This window comes from Gymnoscopelus microlampas (genome assembly GCF_963454915.1).
Source record: "Gymnoscopelus microlampas genome assembly, chromosome: 20".
In the NCBI taxonomy this organism is placed as follows: domain Eukaryota; kingdom Metazoa; phylum Chordata; class Actinopteri; order Myctophiformes; family Myctophidae; genus Gymnoscopelus; species Gymnoscopelus microlampas.
The window spans coordinates 40,346,167-40,364,483 of NC_139957.1; the positions used below are offsets into that span (position 1 = coordinate 40,346,167).

Genomic DNA, 18,317 nt, shown 5'->3' on the forward strand with positions numbered 1-18,317 from the left:
TCTGTCTTTTAATTTAATTCAAAGGAAGCAAATGTTTACGTTGCCAAAGCAAGTGTGAAATATACCAATCAAAATTAAGAAATGTATCGTGTGTAATTATAAGAATAAAGAAATGTGTGAACAGCTGTGTCACATTACACACACACACACACACACACACACACACACACACACACACACACACACACACACACACACACACACACACACACACACACACACACACACACACACTCTCTCTCTCTCTCCATCCAGAGGTTACTGTGCTGTGCAGTGTTGCCATGGTTACCCCCTCCTCCAACCCAGAACATGATTTATTCAGGAATGTTGCAGACAGACAGACAGACTGTAGGATTGCACACTGTTCCTCATTGCTATGGAAATCACAGGTGCATCGTATCGCAACCATGTCATGTTTATTTCATACAGATGTGTGTGTGTGTGTGTGTGTGTGTGTGTGTGTGTGTGTGTGTGTGTGTGTGTGTGTGTGTTGTGTTGCCTTTGTCTTTAGACAGAATGTGCACATTCGTGCATTTTAAACGCAGCATTTTCAATGTGCTTCTATACTGGGGGTGTGTGTGTGTGTTTTGAGCAAAGGGTTATTTTTTCCAGATTATATTCCTTCGCCTGTTGGCCATTTATAGACGATGATGTCAGCATCTCCAGCGTGGAATGTGAACGACCCCTCCGCCCCCCCCACCCGCATCCCATTCTTTCCTCGTGTCAGACTGACCAATGAGCACTCAGGAGACACAGGCGTGTCTCCTCTCCTCTCCTCTCCTTTGTTCCACATATTTCAGTTTGCTGCAGAGGTCCACCCCCCTCCCCCCCCCTCCCCCTCTCACATTTCCTGTGAAACAGCAATGACCTCCGAATCTGAGGGCAGAGAGACAGACAGACCGACAATAAGAAAACAAAATCGGTGGGTTCTACCCAAATAAGAACAATGGTGGATACTGGATACCCCAAAACGGCACAATCACATGCACAGCATGTACACAACGATGTAGGGATGTTCCCATACCCATTACTTGTTGTGTATCGGTCGATACCGAGTACAGTACCGATCAGATACCATACCAGTGTGTAATTTAAACACATCTAGGACAGTGGTTCTCAAAGTGGGGTCCAGGGACCCTCGGGGGTTCCTTGAGGGGGTTCCATATGGACCATTACAGGTCTGTAACTCTTTAGAATCATGGGGGTTCTTGAAATTAAAAGGTTTGAGAACCACTGATCCAGGAATACGTTAAAAAAATCCATTCATTATTGTTAATATGCAGGTACAAAATGATGATGTAAATAGTACAGTAAGAGTATTGAACAGCCGTGACACATAAAAAATATGTAATGAAATATCATCATGTGATCATTTACGTGGTATCAGAATGGCATAGACTGGCACTCTCCATACCAGCATTTTAGGCATCTTTTCCATTACTGGTATCGTCGGTGCACATCAGTGTTGATTTTGACAGCAAATGTGTATTTAGTCATAGTCTTTTGAATAAAATTCTGTTTAGTTTTTGTCCAGTTTTAATTGACTAAATATGAAGATTATAGTCGACTAAATCTACAGTTGACTAAAATGTATTTTGGCGGTGCCTTGATGGTGTCATAATGGCTGATTTTACACTTGTTTGCATGCTGAAATTAGCCGATCTACAAGCTCACAAGCACGACGCATTGTGAGCTTGTAGATCTGTGAGCCTGTAGATCTGCAACACCCGAGCGCAACCTAACATGACTTGTCTTAGTTTTCTACTGGATCTCTTCTCCACTAGTCCCTCCCTGACATTTTAGTCTTTTAGTTAGTGTGGTTGCCCTAACAGGGCAACCAGACTATCGTTATAGATAAACTTTGTTTGTTTCTTTCTAGATAAACAATACTTCGGGCCGCTACTCCTCCCACAGTTTATTTTTCCCAATTTAGTGCTATATGTCAAAATGACCGGTCTGACCGGGAATCGTGCACTTGTATAAGGCTAAGAGATTGGTTGCATAGTTTTATTGATATTGATTTATTAGTGCATTAAATTTCCCCATCCACTTTAATGGAAAAGTGAAAAAACAAAAATTCAAATATTTTTTTCTCAGAAACCGTAAGAGCTAGAGTTACAAGACTTTGAGGGAAGGTTCATAATTTATTGCCAAATTATTGAAACAATTATTACACCATTCGGCCTCATGGTGGTGCTATAATAGCCCACTTTACCTTTTGGCCTATAACTCTTGAACCGTAGGTCGTAAAATCAAAATTTATTTTCCTCTAGATACCTTGGGTCATTACGCAACTCCCCATATAGGCCACGCCCATTTGCGTCTGGATAGATTTTTTGATATTGATTTATTAGTGCATTAAATTTCCCCATTCACTTTCATGGGAATTGCAAAAACTCCCATTCAAGTATTTTTTTCTCGGAAACCGTAAGGGCTACAGTTACCAGATTTGGAGGGGAGGTTAATAGTTTTTTTCAAAATTATTAAGAAAATAATCACACCAGTCGGCCACATGGTGGCGCTATAATAGCCCCCTTTACCTTTTGGCCTATAACTCTTGCACCGTAGGTCGTAAAATCTAAATCTTTTTTTCCCTAGATTCCTTGGGTCATTACACAACTCCCCATATAGGCCATGCCCATTTGCGTATGGATAGATTTTTTGATATTGATTTATTAGTGCATTAAATTTCCCCATCCACTTTAATGGGAATTGCACAAACTCCCATTCAAGTATTTTTTTCTCGGAAACCGTAAGGGCTACAGTTACAAGACTTGGAGGGGAGGTTAATAGTTTTTTGTAAAATTATTTAAAAAATAATCACAGTCGGCCACATGGTGGCGCTATAACAGCCCACTTTACGTTTTGGCCTATAACTCTTGAACCGATATTATTATTAGATATTATTGCTTTGACTGAAACACATTTAAAAAGTGATCATTGTTTTTCTACCATGGAATTATCAGGATTGAACCATAACATTTTGAGAAAAGACAGAATAAAAGCAAAAGGAGGTGGCTTAATGTTTTTAACTACAAAAAGTTATGAGATACACAAAGAAGAATTATTTTTTTCTAACACCTTAGAATACTTAAGCATTCTTTTACATTATGGTATGAAACTTCGTATAATCCTTATTTACAGAGAACCAAAGATGAAATTAAATATTTTTAAGAACACAATGAAATTAATGTTAAAAAATATATCTACAACACAAACTCTCATTCTTGGAGATTTTAATGATGACCTTTTAAAAAAAAAAATAACATTGGTTTGTTTACAATCTTTTTTTCAGTTTTTGTTCTCAAGGCGCAAGTTAGCAATTGACAGATTGCAGTCTTGTTTATGCAATGCTTTCAAACGGAGAATTGACTCGATCCATCTAATAGCATTGTCATCAACTTCTGGATCAAACTTGTTCGCCATGAGGTGATGCTGTTGAAATATCCACTGGAGATCACCAGTGCCATATACACATAAACCTCTTCTAACCACCGAAGTGCATGGAGGGTACGCGGCGCCTTCTGTTACATCACCAGCATGACCACTCCAATGCATCAGGCGAGCGATGGCATTCATGTCAGACAGGTGGTACATCCTGTGCGCAGGCAGTGACCCTGGTACAGAGCTCATCCTGTTCAGACTGGCCCACACATGTTCCTCGGGACAATCCGTGTCGCGATTCCCACTCAATAAACTTCTGAATCTCTTTGTTCTGCAGCACGTGTTTCACAAAGTCTCTCGTGACCACAACGTAAGCGCTGCCTGAGAACATGGGGATTGGTGGGGGGGTTTTCCTGATTCCTGTATTGGCGATAGTATTGATATGAGTATGATCAGTATCGGTGACTTGCCAGGCGTACTGCCAGCGGACCTTCTTACTGTCTGGCACTTCCTCAGACTCCATATTGTTCTTTCCATTGAGCATCTTCAGCGCCTGAACCATTTCTGCATTGGTCTTGATGGGGAGGTCTGTGCCACAAGTGTTGAGCAGGTACCTCCACTGGACCGGAGAATTCACGAGGTCTTCGAAACAGTTTAAATCCGCTTGCACTCTTGACCAGGATCGGTAAACCACTCTTTCTAAGGATGAAGCTATGAAGACGTTAGGGAAACAGGAAACAATTGCAGTCACAGCTGTATGGAATATCTCTGGGGATTTCTTGTCCACGTGCACACAGTAGACGTTCTGAGGATTGTAAACGGAACGCAGGAGTCTTTCAAACATCTCGACATCTGCGTGAATCACCATGGAGTAGGCAATTGGAAAGTCCTTTTCTTCCTCGCTGAGGGGCTCCGTGATAAAACCTCTTTTGTCTATGTAAGCTTTACAGTCCTTTGTCATGCTAAGGTATGACACCTCTGAGAGCCTCTGCTTAGACCCCATAAGCTGATCAATCTCATCTTCCTTGCCGACCATCTCTCCGTTGACGATGGCAGAGCAGACCTCTTGTGGTACCCGTGGCAGGCCGGGGGCCACTGGGCGCGATCCAGAGGGCCCATTCAGTAGGAATAGGATTCCTAAGAGAAACGCTATGCCTAATAGGATTCCTAAGAGAAACGCTATGCCTAAGGCATAGCGTTTCAGCCATTTACCACTCATCCTGGTTTGGTTTTGACCTATCTGCGGTTTGAACTGGTCCACGTCTGCTTCTGTTTGTATCTGTTCTAATTTGAAAATTAACAGGACTATTAATAGCTTATTTGACAAACTTCCACACTGAAACGTCTGTTTCACTTGTTCTGAGAAACTGTCTCTATTTATATTATATTGTGATGTCATCTATATGATGTCAGTACTGTACAGCGTCAGGCATCTCCATATCTGGGTGCAGTGTCATTCCAAGCCACCTGGCCATTGACCCCTATGGGTCCATTTGGTTACATTTTGTACACACCAGAGGGCCAAGATATTTCATGATGTTTTTTGCCAGACCCAGAGGGTCGGCCTACATGAGGCTTTGTCTGTCCCTCTTTCGTCCCTCTTTTCTCCATATATGGCATAAATGGGAAGACGGATACACAGACAGACAGACGGATCCCTCTTTTGTCCCTCTTTTCCTCTTTTGTCCATCTTTTCTCCATATATGGCATAAATGGGAAGACAGATACACAGACAGATACACAAGTCATGCGAAGTCCGGCCATTCAGATTTCAACCACTAGGGGTCTAGCAGTACCAGGTCTCCTGGTTCTAGTTAGTGTGGTTGCACTAACAGGGCAACCAGACTATAGTACTCAATACACTTTATTTCTTTCTAGATAAACTTTATTTCAAACCGCATCTCCTCCCACAGTTTATTTTTCCAAATTAGTGCCATATGTCAAAATGACCGTCTTGACCGGGAATCGTGCGCTTGTATTTTGCTAAGAGATTGGTGAAATAGTTTAATTGATATTGATTTATTAGTGCATTAAATTTCCCCATCCACTTTAATGGAAAAGTGAAAAAACTCAAATTACCTGGTAACAAAAGTTACCAGATTTGGAGGGGAGGTTCATAATTTAGTCCGAAATTATTAAAAAAATAATTACACCAGTCGGCCTCATGCTGGCGCTATAACAGCCCCCTTTACGTTTTGGCCTATAACTCTTGAACCGTAGGTTGTAAAATCAAAATTTATTTTTCCCTGGATTCCTTGGGTCACAACGCATATCCCCATATAGGCCACGCCCATTTGCGTCAGGATAGATTTTCCGCCATTTTGATTTTTTTTCAAAACACACTTTTTGCACCTTTTCCTACAGATTTTTTCCAAATCTCACAAAAATCGGTACACGTGATCTATGGACCCATGCAATAAACCTATCCAAACGGCATTTTGATAGTCCTTACTGTTCGTCTGTAATTGGCTTCCAAAGTTAGTGGGAGGAGCCCGTTTTACCAAAAATCACCAACGAAACGTCCAATTGATCCCAATTTTGAATCACATGTCGTGGGTGGTTTACTCAACGAATCCCCAAAAGCATTTCCACTTTGACCCATAGGGGGCTTCACAAATGCGCAAAACGTAACCGTTCCATGCAAAAACAAGTTTTTTGGGGGGATCAATCCTCTCAAAATGAAACACAAGTGATCTCAGGAATTACGTAACAATATGATCGGCCCGTTACATTTGTGGGAGGGGCCTATTTCCTAAAATCAAAACGGCATGCATCACGAATCGAATGAATCACATGTCGCGCGGGCTCCGACGGTATTCCTCCCGGCATATTCCTCGGTCCAGGCGGCCGCGACACTCCTCCCACAGTTTATTTTTGGGGTGGTGTAGCCGCCCCCTATAAGTGAGTTTTGGACACCGACCAAAAAAATTGTGTACCCCCTAACCCTTCCATTGTTAATGCAAATCGATACTTTTTTCATATCAGCCAATCACATTACAGCTAGTATCATCACCACTAACTGTAATGTGATTGGCTGACTTTGCAAATTCAGGACTGTGATTGGCTAGCGAAACACATGACACATGTGCAGCCCTAGCAGTATGGACTTTAAAAAAAGTCATTTATCCTTTTTTTCAAAGTGAGTCATGTTGTGATGACCACACACCGCCCACTTCACACTGGGTGTGATTTTTCCTAATTTAGTGGCATATGTCAAAATGACCGGCTTCACCGGGAATCGTGCACTTGTATTTTTCTAAGAGATTGGTTGCATATTTTAATTGATATTGATGTATTAGTGCATTAAATTTCCCCATACACTTTAATGGGAAAATGAAAAAACTCCCATTCAAATATTTTTTTTCTCGGAAACGGTAAGGGCTAGAGTTACAAGACTTTGAGGGGAGGTTCATAATTTAGTCCAAAATTATCAAAAAAATAATTACACCAGTCGGCCTCATGGTGGCGCTATAACAGCCCCCTTTACGTTTTGGCCTATAACTCTTGAACCGTAGGTCGAAAAATCAAAATGTCTTTTTCCCTGGATTCCTTGCATCTCCCCATATAGGCCACGCCTATTTGCGTCAGGATAGATTTTCCGCCATTTTGAATTTTCCTCAAAACACACTTTTTGCTCCTTTTCCTACAATTTGTTTCCAAATCTCACAAAAATCGGTACACGTGATCTATGGACCCATGCGATGAACCTATCCAAACGGCATTTTGATAGTCCTTACCGTTCGTCTGTAATTGTCTTCCAAAGTTAGTGGGAGGAGCCCGTTTTACCAAAAATGCCAAAAACGAAACGACCAATCGATCCCAAATTTGCATCACATGTCGAGGTTGGTTTACTCAACGAATCCCCAAAAGCATTTCCACTTTGATCCATAGGGGGTGCCACAAATGCGCAAAAAGTAACCGCCACAAATGATGCAAAAACATTATTTCGGGGTGGATCGATCCTCTCAAAATGAAACGCAAGTGATCTCATGAGAGACGTGACAATGTAATTGGCCCAGCGTCCGACAGTATTCCTCCTGGCGTATTCCTCGAGTCCCGGCGGCCGCAGTCCACGACCGGCGTCGGCGCAACCACACTTTGCAATTGCCCTGAATTGCGACGCGTCTAGTTTTTATTTGTTGACATAATTGTCAATATATTTAGTTTTAGTCATCATAGCTTAGTTTTTATTTCGTTTTTTTGTCAGTGAAAACAGGTAGTCGACGAACATTTTTCATCATAGTTGTAGTCGACGAAATCAACACGGATGCAAATGTACTGTACATACAGCACCTGCTACTATACAGGGCTCCAGAGTGCACCCAAAAATCTGTCCAGCGCAACTACAAATGTTCATCGGTTGCACCAGTGCACCTTACATTTAGAAAGTGTGTGTGTGTGTGTGTGTGTGTGTGTGTTTGCACCCCAAAAAATGTTTTATCGTAATCATTTTTTATCCATGTTGATCGATATCGAAATTTATCACAATGGATGGATTTGGAAAACATTTTCTGTTTCCCCTCTTAAAGGGTAGGGTACTGTGCCGTGCCACTTTTGGGACATCCTCATCATTTCCATATATAACAGACGTCGTGTAACCCTTTGTCAACAATCTCCTCACCTTTTGGAGGATAATACAAGTTCACTGTAACACTGGTTTCATCATGTCCGTGGTATGTTCCACTGGTCTTGTTCTCCACTCCGTCTCGGATGTGGCTCAATGTAAATAACGAACGCAACAACGTTAGTTTTATCGCGATTCATTATCGAGATCGTTATATCGTCCAGCTCGCACTATTCACTCATATTACTCATATTGCAACATTTGATTACTCGACTGTTTCTGTTTCTATGCTGTTTTGATTCCTTTCTCTTCCTTCTGTCTCTAATCTTCCTCCCCTTATCTGAAAACAGATGTCAGATAATAAATAAATAAATGTCTGTAAACCTGTGATGTGATCAACCTCCATAATCCAACCTATTGAAAGGAATGAGTGTCTGTATCCGACTGTTAACAACAATGAACACTAGCGTTCCCCATTCTGGGGGGGGGGTGAACATTTGGCGGGAATAGCAGATCGGCTGTTTTCTGCGAAGATATTTGGTGTAGAGCGGAAAAAGGCGGTGGCCCAGTACAGAGCTCTCTGTGTGTCATGAACTGCTAACCCAGCTATCAGCACAGAGATGCTGCCTGTTGTTACCATGGAAACAGAGAAGGTGGGGTATCTTTTTCCAAATAGCGTGTAGGACAGACATATGTTATATGAAGGCTGAGAGTGAGACAGTGTGGGAGAGACAGACAGTAGGGAAGCTGAGACAATGTAGGAGAGGCAGACTTTAGGCAGGCTGAGAGGGAGACAGACAAGACAGTGTGGGAGAGACAGACAGTAGGAAAGCTGAGACATGTAGGAGAGACAGACGGTAGGACAGCTTAGCTGAGAGGGAGACAGTGTATGAAAGACCGACAGACCGTAGGACAACTGAGAGACAGACAGTGTAGGAGAGACAGACAGTAGGACAGCTGAGAGGGAGACGGTGTAGGAGAGACAGACAGTAGGACAGCTGAGAAGGAGACAGTGTGTTTACAGTATAAGCTGTAGACACACACACACACACACACACACACACACACACACACACACACACACACACACACACACACACGGGTAGGGTAGAATGGAAGGATTAGTGTCATGAAAAATGTTGAAACGCTGAACACGTTGCCATCATGACCCCTAGTGGTCATTTGGTGGGACTGCATCAAAATACTTACCAACATAACACCTACTTGAAATAATAGTTCTATATCCTTCATATGTTTCCCAGTACTGCTCCTTTTCTATCCTGCTCATACTTATATAGTACCATTACATAATATATATTGACTACAACATCCACTCACAGACGGTAGGCTATACATTAGACACAACATCTAGTCAGGCAGTAGACTGACTATACATTAGACACAACATCCATTCAGACATGTTACATAATATTCTATGTATTAACATCAGATTTACTCATGGAAATGAACAAAATGCATGTTTTATTGTTGTTGCCGTTTAACCACATGAACCCTAGCGGCCATATTCTGGGGGCGAAGATTCCGCGAAAATAGCCAATCTACAAGCTGACAAGTCGCAGTGTTACAACGTGTTGTGAGCTTGTCGATCAGCTCTTTTCAGAAAAGCTATGTAGGGAAGAGTTAAAACAAGAGGGGGCCTAGTTTAGACCCCTGGGGTCTCCGGTCAACTAAGGATATGTGGTTAAAAGTCTCTGCTGTCTGTCTGTCTGTCGTGCAGAGAAACTCAACAGCACCACCCACAGGCCACTGCCACGGAAACCCACACCCATACAGGAAGTCAGTCACAGGCTCCAGCCAATCAGAGTGAAGCTGCAGTAAGGCAAGCCAATCACGTGCTGAGGGAGATGAGTCGACTGAGGACAGAGATGAAGAACATCCTGACGGTGAGATGATACTACCGGTATACAATAAATACAATCTACAACACGATACAATATAATATACAACAAATACAATACAATATGCTAGAGGGGCTCAACAGATGGCCCGTGGGCCAGAACCAGCCCTGCAGCAATAATATCTGGACCAAACACAATGTGGGGTTGGCGAAAGGGCCTACTCTGTGTGGAGTTTGCATGTTCTCCCCGTGTCTCCTAGGGTAGTTAATACCCTCACAAAAACATGTAATAATCCTGGTCGCTATACCGCCTACCCCATGACAGCCGGGGCGCCTTATGGAGGGGAAAGGAACTGGCTGGAATAACGTGTTCCTTCCACACGCTAAGTCCTACCGGGGAAACTCCCCCCTGTCAGGTGATAAGAAGGTCAGTTGGCTCTCATGCGTCGAAGGAGGCAAGAGCTCGGCTCTGGGCCCCCCAGGCTGGCGGGGGGAGTGTAGTGCCCAGGATCACTTAGATAATTGGCACGGGGTGAAAAGGGGTTACAAAATCGTTGGATAAAAAAACAAACAAAAAACAAAACAATGAAAAAATAAAAAAACACAGTTAAGCACTTTCAACCTGGCATCCCTAATTTGGGTATATCATTATAGGCAATATTGTCAATTATTTTTTAAAATAGCTGATCTACAAGCTCACAACAACTTGGTTTTCTCTCTCTCTCTCCCCCTCTACACAGGATGATGGTACTCTCCCTAGCTCTTCCATCACCTGCCCTGGACTCGGTAGTCATAGAAACAGGGAGGTCAGCTCCTCCACTCAGACCACACCTCCTCCTGCACCTCCCTGCGTATCCAAGGTAACCACCACCCCCCTTTTCCTCTTCCTCTCCCGTAGTTAGACTGGTTTGCCTGCTAAAAAGTTTAATCATCAAGTGATTTATATGAGTTTTCACGTCAAGGGACTCCCAAACTTTAACTGATTTTGATGCTACATTAACTAGTTTAGCTGGGGACCCCCTGGAACCACCTCAAGGACCCCTGGGGGGACCTCCATATTCTATTATATTTTGGGCCACCGTTTGGTGGAGGTGTGCAAAAGAATTGCTCCTCAAACTTGGTCTTAGTAAGAAGGAACATCTAGAGTGCAGGTCAGTGACTGGACATACAGTAACGTGTTAGTTTTCTTCCAAAAACTTTTCTCATGTTCAGCAAACTCAGCATAAACAACCTCTGCTATTATCACATTCACTGCCAGGGGTTTTCTAAAACAGACTGTAGCTTCTGCCAGCATTTTTAAGCATTCTGACTAATCTTTCAAGAACCACAGAATATTAATCTCCAGTATGATCGATCCCCTGATTGCTAATCCCCTGGTTGCTAATCACGGAGGGTTTCACTGTGGCCCTCACACCTACCGATCCGACCAATATGTCTGAGTCTGAGGCTTTGTGTGTCAGGTAGTGCAAGCCTCGCGGCGCGCTGTCAGTCACGCATGCCGCAAATGACGTGCGATTAAAAGAAAGTTGGAGAGAGTTGAATAACCTCTTGAAATAACCTGAAATTATAAAAATGTTCGCAGGACAGCTGTCCAGTCCAGTAGGCTACTCTATTATTGTGGGGAGTTCATTCCTGATCTAGGCTATTCTCTGTTTCATGTTATCAATGAACCAAGCGTGTTGTTAAGTTTCAGCGATTACAATCCCATACAAATCCCATGGATGGACCCTTTAAATGTTTTTCATGCCAAAAGTGTCAGATCCAGGTAGGAAAAAGGCCGACGCTGTTTCTTCTTTCTCCCCCAATGTGGGACTGCTGGTGGCCAGGGGCTTAATTAAGGCAGCTTTCATATGCATGGCCTCACCCAGCCCCACCCCACACCGCCCACTTGTGCCACGGTTCCCACTACAACGAAGTGGGTAGCGTGGTGTGAAAGTGGCACTAAACTGGTGCCTAAAAAGTACCCAGTCCTGGGTAGGTCTGAGCTAAAGCTGTGACGTATAACGCTGCTGCTACTGATTGGTCGGCTCACAGCTGTGTCTGTCCACATGGGTCTACTGCGAGGGGGGACTTTTGTGCTGTGGAAACGGTAGATATGTTGGTGCGGGCCGTGTGGACAGTGTCGTGCTTAAGCTGTGATGGAATTCGGGCTTTAAGTAGACACCAGACTGATTCTGTCAGTCAATGTGATTCACACTCGCACATGCTATGGACATGATATCTCACACGCTCCTCAGCTCAAAAGGCGTTCTCTGTGGACACGGCCCCTTATATCTGCTTCTTTTGTAGCCTGCTGCGGAGGGCGGAGCCTCAGCGCCTCAGGAGGCGTGGTCTGTGTTGGAGGAGGCGGGGCAGGTTCTCCATCAGGTCCGCAGGAGACGTAAGGTTGTGGAGGACAACCTGGAGGTCATGACGAGACACACGCACTCACACCTTTTGAACGCACACCTGAACGCTCTGTCACACAACAGGTATACACCCCCACACACACACAAACACACACACACACACACACACACACACACACACACACACATTATTATCATGAATGGTTTTAAAACTGTATATTTTGATATTTTGTTTTGTTGTTAGTTGCACTGTTGTTGTTTGGGTGTTGAATGTTTAATGGGCCACAATGGAAACAAGCATTTGACTTTTTTTTTGTCTCCTTCATTAGGCGTTTTTAACCTGTTGTACCTCTAAAGAATTCTATAAAATATTCAATCAATCAATCAAACATTATTCTACTGCCATTAATAACCAACAAGGCCCTCATTGGAAACAAGTCTGCAAGGACTTTCATGAACGGACCTGTTAGACAAAGTATTTTAAATGTAACTGTGCTGTTTTACATTTTTTGCCTAATAAAATATTCAATCAATCAAAAATGCGCAAAAGAGTGCAAAGAAGCACACAATAGTGGTTCTCAAAACATTTTCCCAAGGTTGGCAGGTCTGCAATACCCCGCACACGCATGCAGGGGTACAACAGTTAATCAAACCAATATTGATTAATTGATGAAACTACAAACATTTATAAAATAGTAGCAAAAATAACCAAAATAGCACATCTAGAAACCTGTCATTGACAATCACAAAAGTTCCCCACGATACCGTGGGGACCTTTTGTGAACCCATTTGATTAGTCTGGCAAATGCCAGTGAGGCTAGTGAGTTTGTAGATATTATTGAGCAACAGTGTTGTACAACAAACGTATAAAATGTGGTTAACCAGACTAATCAATTTATTCAATTCTAATAAATCTAATCAAATGTTTCGAGTTGTTTTATATGCAGTTTGTAAAAATGTAAATTACTTAATTGAAAAAAATTAAAGAAAGAAGATAATGGATAGTTAAAAGCCCTAATTGTGTCTCAGTAGTAAAATGTTTATTTTCTTGTAGAGATTCAAGTGAAGAAGTTCGTATTAAAAAGACAGTAAACGCCTGGATCAGCACGCTGAGAGACACACAGGTCAGTGTTTACATCTGCTCTACTCTCATCTTGATCTCCTCATCTTGATCTCTCCTCTCCTCTCCTCTCGAGAAATGGTGATCATTTGGATACATCAGACCCTTATGTTTCTGTCATATAAATAATGTCATATATTGAATTCACATATCACCCCGGTCTGTCCATTCTTTAGCCAGTCTTACTGGTGGTGAACTGGTTTTACTTTGCTTTTCTCTCAGGCTGAGACGTCAACAACCACCACCACCAACAAAGATGTTTCTAAAAGCAAAGATGCTTCACTGCCCGCCAAGAGCAAAGAGGTTTGTTTATGAAATACATTTATGTTTTATATTAGTGTAAACTAATACATTATTGTATTATCTGTTCACCGTAATCCACCATAGTTATTACTGTTAAAAAGGCCAGTATTACAAAATATCAGAGGTCCTCGGCTAGTACTAGTCCCGTGCGAACAGGACTAGACACAGACACACGTCAACCAACTGACCTCTGGGGTTGTCACGATTATAAATGTAAGTTGACGATTAATTATCACACAAATAATTGCGATTAACAATTTATTATGTTTTGGGCATTAAACATTGGAACATGTGAACAAAAACAACATTTCTGTTCGCCTTTTAGGCTTCATAATCAAAAATTGCAGAGGGCAAATAACTTGAATATACAAAGAAATTACTGACATATTTAATAATTTTACACTTTCAAATAAATATAAAAATATCAGAAATAGCAGATCTACAACATTGTAAGCTTGTAGATCGGCCTGTTCTGCTATTTTTGGAAAATGTTTTAACTTGGAAACAATTATGACGAGTATGCAAATATTTGCGATCAGGCGATTATGTAATATTTGTGACAGGCCTACTGACCTCTGACTAGACGGAGTCACTGGGGCATCAGCCATAAGTCACGAACCATCTTTATTTGTCTTGGCGGCTGTGCCGATAAAGCTTTGATGGAATTGATTGGTTGGATTGCAGGGGAGGTCACTGGGCACGCTCAGAAGACCAGGAAGTAAACAGAGAGGACTCAGTGGACAGACAAACACCCAGGACGGACAGACGGAACGGCCCAGAGACACAGGACTCACACATGTACACATGAACTCCTCTCTTCTCTTCTCTCCTCTTCTCGTCTCATCTTATCTCATGTCAACTCATTTTCTCATACTGATTTAACCCATTAAAACCGGGAAAGCGTCTTTGGCATTTTAGATTTTAGCTATACTCTTAGGATTTAGAACAATGGTTCTCAAAAATAGAGATATACAAGCTCACAGCGTGTCACTTAATGCCACGCTGCGAGCTTGTACATCTGCTATTTTTCTTTAAATAATTTGAATTCTTTTAACACAAATCTTCTCTTCTGCGGCTACCTGGCATAAAACATTTTCAGATGGGGGTCCGCGGCCAAATAAGTGTATCAATTTGGGGGTCCTTGGCATGGAAAAGTTTGAGAACTACTGATTTAGAAAGCATTTGTAGAGTCTTAACTCTTCCACTGCCAGAGTAAATAAAGCCCTGACTGCCAGCGATTTTTCGATTTTCTTAACATTTCACTGTGCTTCCGCAAAAAAAAAAAATGTCATCGCGACCTCCCGTTCGCTTGTTATACGCCGTTGAAAATAGCATGTCTCGCAAAAAATACATAGTAAAACACAGGAGCCGAGATACAGGTTATTTCCCAAATAAATTAACCAGGAAATGAACGGAGCAGTAAATCTTCGGATCACGTTATCCTCTGGTTCTGTGTGAAACAAATAATAATAATAAATTGGCAGTGAATGAGTTGTTAATGGGTAAATATTTTCAGACATACCAAAAGAGCCTGAGACATGTGAGCATTAGCAAAGTGAGATGAGTAATGCATGGATGTTCTGTTCCAGCTCCAGACAGACTCCCAGAGAGGAGGTGAACGGGGAGGCGATGGAGGGGAAGGTGAGGCCTACCTGCAGCAGCTGTACGGCAGAGCGCTGTACGAGGGCCACAGGAGGACTCTGAAGAAGGGCCCCTACCTTCGATTCAACTCCCCCACCTCCCCTCGGGCCAGGGGCCCGCGACCCCGACTGGTGGAGAGGGTCAAAGGTAAGTTTGACTTTTTAGATCCAAAAGTGTCTTCATAGCTGAGGGAAGGATGTTGGCACCCAAGAATTCACTGTAATTTTAAAAAAGTACATCAGGGCAAACGGCAGTGGTGTAAAGTAACTAAGTGCATGTATTCAAGTACTGTACTTAAGTAAAGAATTGAGGTATTTGTATTTTACTTTTTTTTTTCTTAAGTCGTCATAAGTCGTTCTTGGCAGCCAGGGCGTTATGACGATGTCTCGTCCCAAGTCGTTCTTGGCAGTGAGAGAGTTCAGTACATTATGATGCTAATACTTTTGTACTTTTACTCAAGTACATTTTGAATTCCGGACTTTTACTTCTAACAGTATTTCTATATGGCAGTATTGATACTTTTTCTTAACTCATTGAGTGCCATTAACGTGTTTCACGTGTTTTTACTGCTACAGTATGGCTCAACGTGCCAATGACGTGTTTGACGTGTTTTTGAAAAATTTGTAAAAAAAAAAAACATGTTCAGAACCCAAGATATCATCATCTGAAGATTTGCAGCTCCATCCACTCCTTGTTTAACTTAGAATTGAAAAAGGCTGTATCTCGCACTTTTTGTTTTCTGTGAAAAAAACTCTGGCACTGGGACAACAGCCATTTATGTATATTGTCGACCCCCATGTGCCTTCTTGAGCAAGGGGACCTTGCAGGCGCTGCAGGAATTTAATCCATTGCGGTGTAGCGTGTTACGGTTTTCTTGGTGACTGTGGTCTACAGCTGCCAGCTGAGATCAGCAACAAGTTCCTCCAGTGTAGTTCTGGGCTTGATCATTGATACGCCTCGAGGCGAGATCTTGTGAGGAGCCCCAGGCCGAGGGCGATTGATGGTCATTTCGTGTTTCTTACAAAATCCCTCCGGGGATGTGTGCAAACTGGTGACCGACTACAAGAAACGTCTGACCTCTGTGCTTGCCAACAAGGGCTTCTCCATGGCAAGGGATCACATCATTATTTCCTTCACTGCAGCATGCAACTAAGTGTAAAATCAGCCATTATGACGCCATCAAGGCACCGCCAAAAGACCTTTTAGTCGACTAAATCAACTGTAGATTTACTCGACTATTCCTATGATATTAAGTCAACTAAAACTAGACTATAAGTAAAACATTTCAGATGACTAAAATATGACTAAAACTAAATGGAATTTGATGCAAAAGACTATGACTAAAACTGAATCAAAATTTGCTGTCAAAATCAACACTACTTCACTGTCAATCATACAAGTACAGTATATGTTTAAGTATAATATAGGGCAGTGGTTCTCAAACGTTTTGGGCTCAGGGCACCCCTAAACATACATATTTTTATCCACGGCACCTACATTTTTTACACCATTTGACACCTTTACCCTGCAGATCAGGAATAACGGTGTGGGGCAGGTATAGCAGTGCCACTCCAACTGAAAGCAGCTATTGTTGCATAGCCTAACTTTTGTCCATTTTGCTGCTCCTGACACATAGGACACGGCCTCCAGTTGCTGAATGTATCCATATTTTCTTTTCAAACTGTTGACAGGTAATGTTAGGAAGAAAACATTTGCCAGTCGACTCCTATGAAGGGGTGGGGGTTGCATAATCCTTGATTTTATGTGCTTTCTATTCAGTTAGATTTTCCTTTCGTTATGACATGCATTTTTGGGGATTTCTTGTGTTTAGTGATTTTTTTTTTGTTATTGTATTCATGTCCCAATTATCCTCTTTTTTACTTTGCTACCTCACACTCACTTGCGATTTCAAACTTGTTGATTCATTGATCCTATGAAATTACCAAACATCTATTACTTTGTATGCACCCACGTGCATTTGGTGATTTGATTTGTTATTTTTCGAATTGCTCAGCAGTTCTCACGTGTATTGGCACTACTGAGAGTGTGTTTGTCAGCCCTGTGTTCGTATTGGCAAATGTTTAAACTCATATAAAATAGTATTTGCTGTAGCAAATTCAAAATTATATCAAAGTATTCCGCAGCACCCCTGGACTGGTGTTGTATATCACATAACTAATTCTCTCTCTCTCTCTCTCTCTCTCTCTCTCTCTCTCTGTCTCTCTCTCTCTGTCTCAGGAGTAAAGGTTAAGTCTTGTAAGACTCAGACGAACTTGTCCCCGCCTCCAGCCCCATCCATCCCCTCTCCTCTGGACCTGTCGCCGAGGCCACGCCCCTATTACATCTTTAGCCCCTCCCACACAATCCCCAGTGACCCCAATGACTTTCCAACGACCCCTGTGGAAGGACAACCCGTCCCCATGGCGATCCCCCTGGGTCACTGTGCGTTTGTGTTTAATTATTAAATAATTCAATTAGTTAATTAGTTATAATTCTCAAATAATGCAACCAGCAATGTAATCTGATCAATAGCATGACTTATATGCAGTGGTTTAAAGTAACTAAGTACATTAACTCAAGTATGGTACTTAAGTACAATTCTGAGTTACTTTTACTTTTCTTGATTATGTACATTTTTCGACACTCCATAGTCCACACTTCACTACATCTCAGAGGCAGATATTGTACTTTTTACTCCTCAATCATTTGAAAACGTTAGTTGCAAGTTAGTGTCCTGGTAGCTCAATCGGACACGGTAGAGCGCTCGCCTTTGGACCACAATTTCATGGGTTCGATTTTGGCCACCGCCAACTCAGCGTATGAGTAGCACGGCTTTATTCTTTATTCTTTATTAGGATCCCCATTAGCTTCCACAAGGTGGTCGCTAGTCTTGGTAGCTGCAACGGCTTGGTAGCTGCAAGTCATGCGGTAAGTACTGGGAGCTGATGGACTCCTGACGGGGAATAGACTCCCGTGTCCTCTGCTTGTCTCTCAGTATGATGAACTGATAAGCCGTGTCCGAAATCACATGCTACATACTACTCAGTATGCCATTTCTCAACATACTTTTGAATATATACACAATAGTTCGTTTAATTT

General features: G+C 42.3%; 1 protein-coding gene and 1 pseudogene across 2 annotated transcripts in view; one reads left to right on the forward strand and one right to left on the reverse strand.

The window, feature by feature from the left end:
- kiaa0586 (KIAA0586 ortholog) overlaps positions 1-18,317 on the forward strand; it is a 65,912-nt gene that overhangs the window by 25,561 nt on the left and 22,034 nt on the right. Inside the window, exons 12-19 of the mRNA XM_084044654.1 lie at positions 9,687-9,852; positions 10,547-10,666; positions 12,096-12,277; positions 13,209-13,278; positions 13,497-13,577; positions 14,262-14,375; positions 15,167-15,365; positions 17,457-17,660. Of these exons, the coding sequence (XP_083900780.1) occupies positions 9,687-9,852; positions 10,547-10,666; positions 12,096-12,277; positions 13,209-13,278; positions 13,497-13,577; positions 14,262-14,375; positions 15,167-15,365; positions 17,457-17,660 (1,136 nt within the window). The remainder of the gene's footprint in view (positions 1-9,686; positions 9,853-10,546; positions 10,667-12,095; positions 12,278-13,208; positions 13,279-13,496; positions 13,578-14,261; positions 14,376-15,166; positions 15,366-17,456; positions 17,661-18,317) is intronic.
- On the reverse strand, positions 3,292-4,603 carry LOC311036890 (beta-1,3-galactosyl-O-glycosyl-glycoprotein beta-1,6-N-acetylglucosaminyltransferase 3-like; annotated as a pseudogene). Its single transcript has one exon. The product of its transcript is annotated as a beta-1,3-galactosyl-O-glycosyl-glycoprotein beta-1,6-N-acetylglucosaminyltransferase 3-like (transcript).